At 46.9% G+C, this 13,288-nt stretch overlaps 1 protein-coding gene across 1 annotated transcript in view; it reads left to right on the forward strand.

Annotated features, from left to right (window-relative positions):
- The window catches only part of LOC137357501 (G-protein coupled receptor 39-like), a 36,278-nt gene that overhangs the window by 9,523 nt on the left and 13,467 nt on the right, over window positions 1-13,288 (forward strand). Inside the window, exons 2-6 of the mRNA XM_068023851.1 lie at window positions 38-133; window positions 558-669; window positions 2,752-2,833; window positions 2,954-3,197; window positions 4,192-4,435. Coding sequence (XP_067879952.1) covers window positions 38-133; window positions 558-669; window positions 2,752-2,833; window positions 2,954-3,197; window positions 4,192-4,435 — 778 coding nt within the window. The remainder of the gene's footprint in view (window positions 1-37; window positions 134-557; window positions 670-2,751; window positions 2,834-2,953; window positions 3,198-4,191; window positions 4,436-13,288) is intronic.

Consider the following 13,288-nt stretch of genomic DNA (forward strand, 5'->3'; position numbering starts at 1 on the left):
CGTCAGGGGCTTTTGATTAACTTCTTCTATTGCAAAGGCAGTGGAGGTGTGGATGGTTTTCTGGAGGCTGCGTTGTGAGCTGCAGCATGCATTCAGGGAGGCCAGTGGATCTGGTGACCCAGCTCTGGCCGAGGTAACGGAAGTGTAGTTACAGTGCTTCTCTGTCCACAAGGGGGTGAAAGGTTATCGTGGGTCGGTGGTAATGTGGAGAAATCAGTTCTGCCATGAACTTATTGAATGTCAGAGCAGGTTCGAGGGGCTGAGTGGCCTACTCCTGCTCCTACTAATGTTCGTAACATGGCCAACACAGGGAGTAGAGGCTGCAGAGAGGGGAAGCTCTGCAAAGTGGGAGGAGGAGAGGGCTCTGCCCTTCCCACCCTCGGTTTTCCAAGAACCAAAAGAGCAGTGGTCCTAATCCCGACCCCTGAGGAACACCACTGTATACCTTCCACCACTTTGTTCTGGTTTCTGTTCCATGGTCACTGTTTCTATCCATGCTGTCACTGCCCCTTTAACCCATAGGGTTCAATTTTGCAAACCTGTCCATTGAATCACAGTTGATCAAATACCTTTTGAAAGTCCCTACACATAACTTCAATTACACAACCCTCATTAACATTCTTCATGTAGGGCACGGTCGAAATGTGGAACTTTTTCAAGGAGCAGATAGTAGGGGCCATTGATAAGCATGTCCCTGTCAGACAGGGAAGGGATGGTCATGTGAGGGAACCGTGGTTGACAAGAGAGGTTGAGAGTCTTGTTAGGAAGAAGAAGGATGCGTATATAAAGTTGAGGAAAAAGGGCACAGGCATAGCTCTGGAGGGATACAAGATGGCCAGGAAGGATCTGAAGAAAGGGATTAGGAGAGCTAAGAGAGGGCATGAAAAATGCTTGGCGGGTAGGATAAAAGAAAACCCCAAGGCCTTTTACGCGTATGTCAGAAATATGAGGATGACTAGGGGGACCATAGGTCCGGTCAAGGACAATAGCGGGAGACTGTGTGTTGAGCCGGAAGAGATAAGTGAGGTTTTGAATGAGTACTTCTCTTCGGTATTTACGAATGAGAAGGGGTGTATTACTGAAGAGGACGGTGGGAAGCAGACTGGTAAGCTCGAGGAAGTGCTCGTTAGGAGGGAAGATGTGTTGGGGTTTTTGAATAACTTGAAGATAGACAAGTCTCCCGGGCCTGACGGGGTATATCCAAGGATGTTATGGGAAGCAAGGGATGAAATTGCAGAGCCGCTGGCAATGATCTTTTCATCTTCTCTGCTGACGGGGGTGGTACCAGGTGATTGGAGGGTGGCAAATGTTGTGCCCCTGTTCAAGAAAGGGAATAGGAACAACCCTGGGAATTACAGGCCAGTTAGTCTTACTTCGGTGGTAGGCAAGTTGATGGAAAAGGTGCTGAGGGATAGGATTTCTGAGCATCTGGAAAGACACTGCTTGATTCGGGACAGTCAGCACGGTTTTGTGAGGGGTAGGTCTTGCCTCACAAGCCTGATTGAATTCTTTGAGCAGGTGACCAAGCAAGTGGATGAGGGTAAACCAGTGGATGTGGTGTACATGGATTTTAGTAAGGCATTTGATAAGGTCCCCCATGGTAGACTTATGGAGAAAGTCAGGAGGCATGGGATAGTGGGGAATGTGGCCAGTTGGATTAAGAATTGGCTAACTGATAGAAGGCAGAGAGTGGTCTTAGATGGTAAATACTCAGCCTGGAGCCCAGTTACCAGTGGCGTGCCGCAGGGATCAGTTCTGGGTCCTCTCCTGTTTGTGATTTTTATTAACGACTTGGATGAGGAAGTCGAAGGGTGGGTCAGTAAATTTGCAGATGATACAAAGGTTGGTGGAGTTGTGGATACCGAGGAGGGCTATTGTCGTCTGCAAAGGGACTTGGATAGGTTGCAGTGCTGGGCTGAAAAGTGGCAGATGGAGTTTAACCCTGAAAAGTGTGAGGTCGTCCATTTTGGAAGGACAAACATGAATGCAAAATACTGGGTTAACGGTAGGGTTCTTGGGCATGTGGAGGAGCAGAGAGACCTTGGGGTCTATGTGCATAGATCATTGAAAGTTGCAACTCAAGTGGATAGGGCTGTGAAGAAGGCATATGGGGTGTTAGCGTTCATTAGCAGAGGGATTGAATTTAAGAGCCGTGAGGTGATGATGCAGCTGTACAGGACCTTGGTAAGGCCTCATTTGGAGTACTGTGTGCAGTTCTGGTCGCCTCATTTTAGGAAGGATGTGGAAGCCTTGGAGAGGGTGCAGAGGAGATTTACCAGGATGTTGCCTGGAATGGAGAATAAGTCTTACGAGGAAAGGCTGAACATTCTAGGCCTCTTCTCATTAGAAAGGAGAAGGATGAGGGGTGACATGATAGAGGTTTATAAGATGATCAGGGGAATAGATAGGGTAGACAGTCAGAAACTTTTTCCCCGGGTGGAGCAAAGCGTTACAAGGGGTCATAAATTTAAGGTGAAGGGTGGGAGATATAAGGGGGATGTCAGGGGAAGGTTCTTTACCCAGAGAGTGGTCGAGGCATGGAATGCCTTGCCCGGGGAAGTTGTTGAGTCAGAAACTTTAGGGACTTTCAAAAGGCTTTTGGATAGGTATATGGATAAAGGAGAATGATGGGGTATAGATTAAATTGTCCTTGACAGAGGACAAAGGATCGGCACAACATTGTGGGCCGAAGGGCCTGTTCTGTGCTGTATGTTCTATGTTCTATGTTCTATGTTCATTGCTTTATCAAAGAACTGCATCAAATCTACCTCATCGTCATCTTTCTCGACTCCTCCACTGTTGCTAAATTATCAGACTGGTTATCTGACATCCAGTACTGGACAAGCAGAACTTTACTCCACTTAAATATTGGGAAGATTGAAGCCAATTTTTCCGCTCCCCACTCCAAACTCCATTCTTTTGTTACTGATTCCTTCTCTCTTCCTCCTCACAGTCTGAGATTAAGCCAGTCTTTTCAGAAGCTTGGTGCCACATTTGAGCATGAAATGAGTTTCCAATCTCATATTCATGTCATCGCTATGACCTCCTATTTCCACCTCAGTAACATTGCTCAACTTCGTTCCTGTCTCAGCTCATCTGCTGCTGAAGCTCTCATTCATGCCTCCATTACCTCTAGACTGGACTATTCCAATGCACTCCTGGCTGGTCTCCCACATTCTAGTTTCTGCAAACTTGAGGTCATCCAAAACTCTGCTGCCCGTCTCTTAACTTTAACCAAGTCCCGTTCACGTGTCATCACGTGCTCACTGACCTACACTGGGTCTCACTCAAGCAATGGCTTGAGTTTAAAATACTCAACCTTGTTTCCAAATCCCTCCATTGCCTCACCTCTCCCTACCTCTGTAATCTCCTCCAGCCCCTCCAACCCCCAAGATATCTGGCCTCTTGTTCATGTTGATATAAATTTGTCTGCTACTGGTGACCACACCTTAAATTGCCTAGGCCCCAAGCTTTGAAATACCCTCCCTACACCTCTCCACCTCTTCACTTCTCCACCTCGCTTTCTTCCTTCAAGACACTCCTTAAAACCTACCTGTTTGACTAAACTTTTGTTCATCTGACCTTATAGCTTCTATTGTGACTTGGTGTCATACTTTGTTTTATAATGCCTTGGAATGTTTTATTACATTAAAGGTGCTATATAAATATAATTTGCTTTGTTGAAGTTTGCCAGACATGATTTTCCATTTGGATATCCATGCTGCTTGCCAGTTGTTATACCATGTTTTTTCAGGAATGAATACTTTAGTCCTGGATTTTGACCTCTAGACATTTCCTCAGCAGCAACATTAGACTGTTTACTCCATCTCTCCTTTTTTAAACAGGGTGTAACATTTGTAACCTTCCAGCCCTCTGTCACCACTCCCATATCCAAGGAGGATTGAAAAATTCTTGTCAGGGCCTCCACGATTTCCAAAACTCCTTCTCTCAGCAACTCTCATATATCGCATTCAGACCAGGCAAATGTTCAACTTTATTGTTGTGCAAAGAGTGTTGGAGTGATAAGGGCTAACTTAATCTGATTGTTCAGTGACTGTAATTAATGTCAGTCTTCATGGGCTCTAATTGTGTCACTGGAGGCTTTCCCTCTTCTATTAATAAGGGGCACTTTTCAGTGTGTTATTCCATAGTGTCAAAGGGCGTATAACATCTGGCACTAAAAAGGAATAGTGGTCCCAGAGAGTGGGAGAGGATAGTTGGAATCTGAGAACAATAGACTGGAATGTCACAAGAATGAGTCAGAATCTGAGAAGAATAGATTGGAATATTACAACAATGGGCAGGAGTTTCTCCTGGGATCTTCACATTCTTTCTACAGATTATGATTCGCTATCATTACAATCTCGGATCCATTACGCACTTATGATTATGCAATACATTTACTATCCAATCCTCGCTATTGTTGGTGTCCCTGGTAAGTCTCTCTATCCTGATATTGATTCTATAAACCATGTTTAACTGCAGTACTGTTATTATCATTTACTCTGCCCACCTTGCTGCTTTTGTTATTCCTGGTAAATCTCTTTCTCCAGCTATTAGCTCTATAAACCATTGTTAACTAGAATAGCATTCTTGTAATTTTCTCCCTCATCTTTGCTGCTGTTGCTGCCCCTGGTAAGTCTGTATTTCCCGCTATTAGATCTGTAAACCCTGTTCCACTGAAATACTATTCTTGTCTTTTAAAACTTTGGGAAGATTGAAGCCAGAGTCATCAATCTCCATCACAAAATCTGCCCCCTATCCATGAACTACACACCCCTCCCTGGCCAATGTCTGAGGCTGAAACAGATTGTTTACAACCTCTGAATTCTATTTTAACCTGAGTTTATATTCCCTCCATGGGCAACCCTGCCGACTACCACCTCTGTAATATTGCCTGCCTCCACTTCTGCCTGTCTATCTGCTGCACAAACCCTTATCTGTACCTTTGTTAAATTCACTCTTGACTATTCCAATTCTATCCTGGCCACCCTCCCAGTTCCAAGCCTCCATAAACCACAGTCCATTCAAAACTCAAGCCTGTATCCTAACTCACACCATACCTGGTTCACTTAACACTCTATGCTAACTGACCTATATTGGGGTCTGATCTGACAACACCTAAATTTTAATATTCTCATTGTTGTGTTTGACTCATTCCAATTCCCTGGTCATTTCCCATATAATTGCAGAACTTTTGCCTTCAAGTCTTTTTCCAAGTCCCCTTTTAAGGTGAATTGCCTTTCCTCAGTATCTCTCCCTGGCCGGGATTTTCAGCTCTAGAGCACCACTGGTGTCGACACTGCGGGAACCTGCATCCATAACATGGTGCAAGCCGAGTGGCTGGCCACTTCTGGCGTGTGCTGCACAGTGCCCCATGCTGGGCAGGGCTCTAGCCTGGGTGAACATTGTGTATTCTGGTAGCATGAGAAGTTGTCAAAAAGTGACATCAAGCATCTGTTTATGAGCTTTGATGCACAACTTTGAAACTTGGTCTGTGCATGTCCACTGAACATCTGTGTTAGTCACTGTCAGTTGAACATGTGTTCAGCAGCACAAGGAGTCCCCTGTCGAGCTATTTAAAAGGACCAGGCATCCAACTTGCAGGTGAGGGGCTGTTGACTTACTTTTCCAATGCAAAGTTAGTAGAGGTGCTGTGGATGGCTTTCTCGAGGTTGCGTTGAGAACTGCTGTAGACATTAGGAAGACCAGAGGATTTGGTGACCCAACACTGGACAAGGTATGGGGACTATAGCCACAGTACATCTAGGTTGGCAATATGAGTAGCAAATGGAGAATAGGCTGTAGAGAGGGGAAGCTCTGCAAAGAGGGAGGAGGAGGGGGCTTTGCTCTACTCAGCCCGTGTTTTTCAAGAGCACCTACACCTAACCCAGGAGCAGTGTGCGAAGCGACTCTGATTCAATAAGAGCTGTTGCACTTCCTGCAGCACAACCTGGTTCTGCACCAAGTGTCGAATGGCGCTAAGCAGTGGCCGTTAAGGTCACAGTTTCATTGAATGCATCCTGATCTTTCCAGGCTCGAAACGCATCTCCCACTAAAGCTGCCTGTCGAAGCCAGGTGAGGTGAATACACTGTTTTCTCCCACAGAAGGGAGAAGCAGGTTGAGATGTCCCGTGGCTTTGGCAGGATACCGGGGTTCCGGATGGTGTATGTGCCTCCATATCTACGAGGAGAGATACAGGAACTGTAGGCAGTTGGAGTGTGACCAGGCACCGTATGTCACGGTGCTGAATGTCCACCATCCTGGCAGAAGCCACATTACCTTCATTCTGAATCAATCAGTTGTTCCTACCATTTTTGGGCCTTCGCAGGGGAACCAGAATGTGCACCTTGGAGACAAAGGATGCCCCCTCTATACACAGCTCATAAACCCCACCTACTGACCCACGCAATAATAACACATCATAATGTGAGCAATGGAGACACCAGGAACATTGTGGAGCAGATCATCGGCGTGATGAACCAACGCTTCTGATGCCTGAACCACTCGGAAGGACACACTGGAGTCCAAGGTCGTGCTCAGTCCTTCATATCATCGCCATCATAAGAACACAGGATGTCAACAATGTGCTGATGATTTTACAAAAATGAGGCTCCTGGAACTGGAGTGTCAGAAAGCAGCAAGTCATGGTAGACACTGGTGTTCCCCAAGGTTCAGTGCTGTGACCTACATTTTGTGATAAATGTAAATGACTTTGCGATTGGGGTTCAATGCGCAGTCCATTATAAACTTTCCCAGTATATGAAATCAATTGTAATAGTATTCCCCTGTCATAGAGTCATAGAGCCATTATGGCACAGAAGGAAACCATTTGGCCCATCGAGTTCATGCTAGCTCTCTGTAGAGCAATCCAGTCAGTCTCATTCTGCCGCTCTGTTCCCATAGCTCTGCAAGTTTATTTCCCTCAAATATCCATCCAAAATCCTTTCAACATCATTGATCATCTCTGCTTCCGCCACCCTCGTAGTTAGTGAGGTCCAGGTCACGACAACTCACTGCATAAAAACAAGTTCTTCCTCACAATTTGTCAAACTTTCAAACTGGGGCTTAGGGCTGTCCACATAAGACCGTCTTATCAATTATTACACTGTGGTAGCTCATGTGATCGGTTGCAAAATGTGTTATCAATATTTTACAGTGCGATGAGGTTTGTGACTTTTTAGGAGTGAATCCTTCTTATCAGAAGCTGCCTCGAGGCAAGTCCTTCACCATAGGGTCGAGGCATGTCGATGAAATTCTTTTAACCTTTAAGGAAGATGAAATCTGCTTTTAATTTTTAGTTCCTAATGCATAGGAAAATAACTTTTTAACCTTATAACCCCCATATTATGGCCAGATTCCTTCACAATGAGAGATAGGGAGAAACTGTTCCCATTGGCGGAAGGGTCGAGAACCAAAGGGTGCAGATTTTAGGTGACTGACAAAAGAACCAAAGGCGACATGAGGAAAAACCTGTTTATGCAGTGAATGGTTCGGATCTGAAATGCACTGCCTGAGAGTGCAGTGGAGTCAGATTCAATTGTGGCTTTCGAAAGGGAATTGGATACTTATCTGAACAGAAAAAAGTAACAGGGTGACAGGGCATGGACAGGGGAGTAGCAAGAACTGAACTGCTTTTGCAGAGATTCAACATGGACACAACAAACTGAATAACTTCCTTCTGCGCCTTCTGTTCTGCAACAATCCTGTGTCACTGTGACTCGCCAGGTGCAGATCCCAACTCTATACTCGCCTCTAAGGTACACGCAGTGTTAGTATTCGAGTTGGTGACAGCAGTGTTAGATCAAGTGACAGGGGATATAAGTCAGTGCTGTGCTGATGCTCTGTCTCTCTTTGCCTCCTGGAGCTGCTGTGGCTGGGAATCTGGCAGTCTTTTGGTATTATTGGGAAGCATAAAATCAGAAGGGGAGCTTTGGGGTGAGGGACTGGGGGTGAGATGGATTGCTGGAGGTCCGTGATCCCACCAATGTAAGCTTCCACATAATTCCAGACTGCAGGATGAGGGTGAGGTGGGAGTTAGGAAGGAGCATAAGCAGGAACATAGCATCATCCTGAATACTCTCCATGATGCCGGATGCTACGGGCTCTGTCACAGCCAGTCCCATGATTTGGAGAACCATCTCCTCCCTCAGGCTCAGGGGATGAAAGTATGCCTGGCCACTGCCAACTCTCTGCTGCTCCCTGTGATTATGAACTAACTTGTCCTGCAAGAGAGAGGGCAGAATGTCAGTGATTGTGTTGTACTGTGCTTGGGTGATGCATCCGCCATAGCTGAATGGCTGGAGTTAAGTCTAGGCAACGAGATATCGGTGTGAGGCCAGCATTGGTGAAAGGTGAGTGGGGGTGAGGTGGAGTATGTCAATGAGCTCATTAAAAATCTTCTGGCAAAGCACCCATGTCCAATGAGGAGAGGTTGGATAAACTCAGATTGTTTTCACCGGAACGACGGAGGTAGAGGGGCGACATGATAGAGGTTTACAAAGTTATGAGTGGCATGGATAGAGTGGATAGTCAGAAGCTTTTTCCCAGGGTAGAAGAGTCAGTTAGTAGTGGACATAGGTATAAGGTGCGAGGGGCAAAGTTTAGAGGGGATGTGTGAGGCGAGTTTTTTTACACAGAGGGTGCTGAGTGCCTGGAACTTGCTGCCGGGGGATGTGGTGGAAGCAGATACGATAGCAACGTTTAAGAGTCATCTTGACAAATACATGAATAGGATGGGAATAGAGGAATACGGACCCCGGAAGTGGAGAAGGTTTTAGTTTAGACAGGCATCAAGATCGGCGCAGTCTTGGAGGGCCGAATGGCCTGTTCCTGTGCTGTACTGTTCTTTGTTCTTTGTTCCTCAGAGTCAGACTTCTTTCATTGACCTCCCTGGTCACCTACGACCATTCCCCTCGGAGCGTGCTCCTTGAGGGTCTCTGTGCCCTCCCCATCACCACACCGACGGAAACATGACCTCTCATCCCCTGTTAACATAGAACATATAGAACATAGAACATACAGCACAGAACAGGCCCTTCGGCCCACAATGTTGTGCCGATCCTTTGTCCTCTGTCAAGGACAATTTAATCTATACCCCATCATTCTCCTTTATCCATATACCTATCCAAAAGCCTTTTGAAAGTCCCTAAAGTTTCTGACTCAACAACTTCCCCGGGCAAGGCATTCCATGCCTCGACCACTCTCTGGGTAAAGAACCTTCCCCTGACATCCCCCTTATATCTCCCACCCTTCACCTTAAATTTATGACCCCTTGTAACGCTTTGCTCCACCCGGGGAAAAAGTTTCTGACTGTCTACCCTATCTATTCCCCTGATCATCTTATAAACCTCTATCATGTCACCCCTCATCCTTCTCCTTTCTAATGAGAAGAGGCCTAGAATGTTCAGCCTTTCCTCGTAAGACTTATTCTCCATTCCAGGCAACATCCTGGTAAATCTCCTCTGCACCCTCTCCAAGGCTTCCACATCCTTCCTAAAATGAGGCGACCAGAACTGCACACAGTACTCCAAATGAGGCCTTACCAAGGTCCTGTACAGCTGCATCATCACCTCACGGCTCTTAAATTCAATCCCTCTGCTAATGAACGCTAACACCCCATATGCCTTCTTCACAGCCCTATCCACTTGACTTGCAACTTTCAATGATCTATGCACATAGACCCCAAGGTCTCTCTGCTCCTCCACATGCCCAAGAACCCTACCGTTAACCCAGTATTTTGCATTCATGTTTGTCCTTCCAAAATGGACGACCTCACACTTTTCAGGGTTAAACTCCATCTGCCACTTTTCAGCCCAGCACTGCAACCTATCCAAGTCCCTTTGCAGACGACAATAGCCCTCCTCGGTATCCACAACTCCACCAACCTTTGTATCATCTGCAAATTTACTGACCCACCCTTCGACTTCCTCATCCAAGTCGTTAATAAAAATCACAAACAGGAGAGGACCCAGAACTGATCCCTGCGGCACGCCACTGGTAACTGGGCTCCAGGCTGAGTATTTACCATCTAAGACCACTCTCTGCCTTCTATCAGTTAGCCAATTCTTAATCCAACTGGCCACATTCCCCACTATCCCATGCCTCCTGACTTTCTCCATAAGTCTACCATGGGGGACCTTATCAAATGCCTTACTAAAATCCATGTACACCACATCCACTGGTTTACCCTCATCCACTTGCTTGGTCACCTGCTCAAAGAATTCAATCAGGCTTGTGAGGCAAGACCTACCCCTCACAAAACCGTGCTGACTGTCCCGAATCAAGCAGTGTCTTTCCAGATGCTCAGAAATCCTATCCCTCAGCACCTTTTCCATCAACTTGCCTACCACCGAAGTAAGACTAACTGGCCTGTAATTCCCAGGGTTGTTCCTATTCCCTTTCTTGAACAGGGGCACAACATTCGCCACCCTCCAATCACCTGGTACCACCCCCGTCAGCAGAGAAGATGAAAAGATCATTGCCAGCGGCTCTGCAATTTCATCCCTTGCTTCCCATAACATCCTTGGATATACCCCGTCAGGCCCGGGAGACTTGTCTATCTTCAAGTTATTCAAAAACCCCAACACATCTTCCCTCCTAACGAGCACTTCCTCGAGCTTACCAGTCTGCTTCCCACCGTCCTCTTCAGTAATACACCCCTTCTCATTTGTAAATACCGAAGAGAAGTACTCATTCAAAACCTCACTTATCTCTTCCGGCTCAACACACAGTCTCCCGCTATTGTCCTTGACCGGACCTACGGTCCCCCTAGTCATCCTCATATTTCTGACATACGCGTAAAAGGCCTTGGGGTTTTCTTTTATCCTACCCGCCAAGCATTTTTCATGCCCTCTCTTAGCTCTCCTAATCCCTTTCTTCAGATCCTTCCTGGCCATCTTGTATCCCTCCAGAGCTATGCCTGTGCCCTTTTTCCTCAACTTTATATACGCATCCTTCTTCTTCCTAACAAGACTCTCAACCTCTCTTGTCAACCACGGTTCCCTCACATGACCATCCCTTCCCTGTCTGACAGGGACATGCTTATCAATGGCCCCTACTATCTGCTCCTTGAAAAAGTTCCACATTTCGACCGTGCCCTTCCCTGCCAGCATATGCTCCCAACTTATGCTCCTCAGTTCCTGCCTGACAGCATCATATCTACCCTTCCCCCAATTGTAAACCTTGCCCTGTTGCACATACCTATCCCTCTCCATTACCACAGTGAATGCTACAGAATTGTGATCACTATCTCCAAAGTGCTCGCCCACCAACAGCTCTATCACTTGCCCTGGTTCATTACCTAGTACCAAATCCAATATTGCCTCCCCTCTGGTCGGGCAGTCTACATACTGAGTCAGAAAAGCTTCCTGGACATACTGCACAAACACTACCCCATCCAAACTATTCGATCTAAAGAGTTGCCAATCAATATTTGGGAAGTTGAAATCCCCCATAATTACTACCCTGTGACTTCTGCTCCTTTCCAAAATCTGTTTCCCAATCTGCTCTTCCACCTCCCTGCTGCTATTGGGGGGCCTATAGAAAACTCCCATCAAGGTGACTGCTCCTTTCCTGTTCCTGACCTCAACCCACAGTGCCTCAGTCGGCAGATCCTCCTCGAAAATTCTTTCAGCAGTTGTTACACTATTTCTAACTAACAATGCCACCCCCCCACCTCTTTTACCACCATTCCTAATCTTATGAAAACATCTATAACCAGGTACCTCCAAAAACCATTCCTCCCCCTCACCTATCCACGTTTCAGTGATGGCCACAACATCGTAGTCCCAAGTGCCCATCCACGCCTTCAATTCACTCACCTTATTCCTGATGCTTCTTGCGTTGAAGTATACGCACTTTAACCCTTCTCCGTGCCCATCTGTCCTCTGCGACAGTGCTACCTTCCCCAATACCTCACTACACTCTTTGTCTTTCTGAGTGGACCCACTGGTCCCTGGATTACAAGTCCGGTTCCCATCCCCCTCCCAAACTAGTTTAAACCCTCCCGAACAGTACTAGCAAACCTCCCTCCCAGGATATTGGTGCCCCTCTGGTTCAGATGCAGCCCGTCCTGTTTGAACAGGTCCCATCTTCCCCAGAATGCAGTCCAATTATCCAAGAACTGGAAGCCCTCCCTCCTACACCATTCCTGCAGCCACGTGTTCAGCTGTGCTCTCTCCCTATTCCTAGCCTCACTATCACGTGGCGCCGGCAACAAACCAGAGATAACAACTCTGTCCGTCCGAGCTTTCAGCTTCCAGCCTAACTCCCTAAACTCACTTCTAACATCTGTGCCACCCTTCCTTCCTACGTCGTTGGTGCCAATGTGCACCACGACCTCTGGCTGCTCCCCCTCCCCTTTAAGGATCCTGAAGACGCGATCACAAACATCACGGACCCTGGCACCAGGGAGGCAACAAACCATCCGTGCGTCTCGCCTGCGCCCACAGAACCGCCTGTCCGTACTCCTCACCATCGAGTCCCCGATGACTAGTGCTCTCCCATTCTCCCTCCTTCCCTTCTGAGCCTCCATGACTAAGGTCTCCAGTGCCACATGTGGAGCCTTTTCCCTGCACTAGTGTTTTATTTGCCTTGCCTCCAATTGCAGCATTCACTGTTGGCATCTTCATCGTGAGCAACAGCAGAATCCTATGCTTCAGTGCAGCTTCCCTTTAAGAGGGACTGACTGCCTTGAAGAGTTGGGTGCCGACTGAAACACATGCCAGCCTCTCAAGCAGCTAGGCTCCCTGCTGATAATCCAGAAAGACAGCAGAGTGGGTGACCCTTGGCTGCATATAGAATTCATGGAAATGAGGAAGTAGTATGGAGTTTGTGTGCTGCCTGCCTTAACGGGAACAAGCATGAGCAGATCACAAATTGCAACTCCTATGCCCAAAAAAGCAGCACAAACCTATCTTTCACACTGTCTCTTTTCCTCTCTCTCACACTCTCTGTCTCTTGCTCATACAATCAGAGATTGGTTCATCACAGAAGGAGGCTATTCGGCCCAGCGTGTTAGTGCTGTCTTTTTGAAAGAACTATCTAATTAGGGTGTAAGGGTCACACGGAGAGGAGACTTCACCTGAGTGAGACGCAGTCAGAGCGTGGAGGTGGGAATTCGGCGCAGAAGGGGAAAGAGTTGTTACTTTTTCCAGCCTCCAGTAGCTGTACAAGACACAAGTTGCTGCCCAGAAATAGAGGGTAACCTAGAAACAGCGATGACTGTTTAAACAAAGGTGTTGAGTCTGTGGGTTCAAGAGCACTCCAAAGAAAATGGATGTGTGA

Source organism: Heterodontus francisci, chromosome 48 (assembly GCF_036365525.1).
Source record: "Heterodontus francisci isolate sHetFra1 chromosome 48, sHetFra1.hap1, whole genome shotgun sequence".
Lineage (NCBI taxonomy): Eukaryota > Metazoa > Chordata > Chondrichthyes > Heterodontiformes > Heterodontidae > Heterodontus > Heterodontus francisci.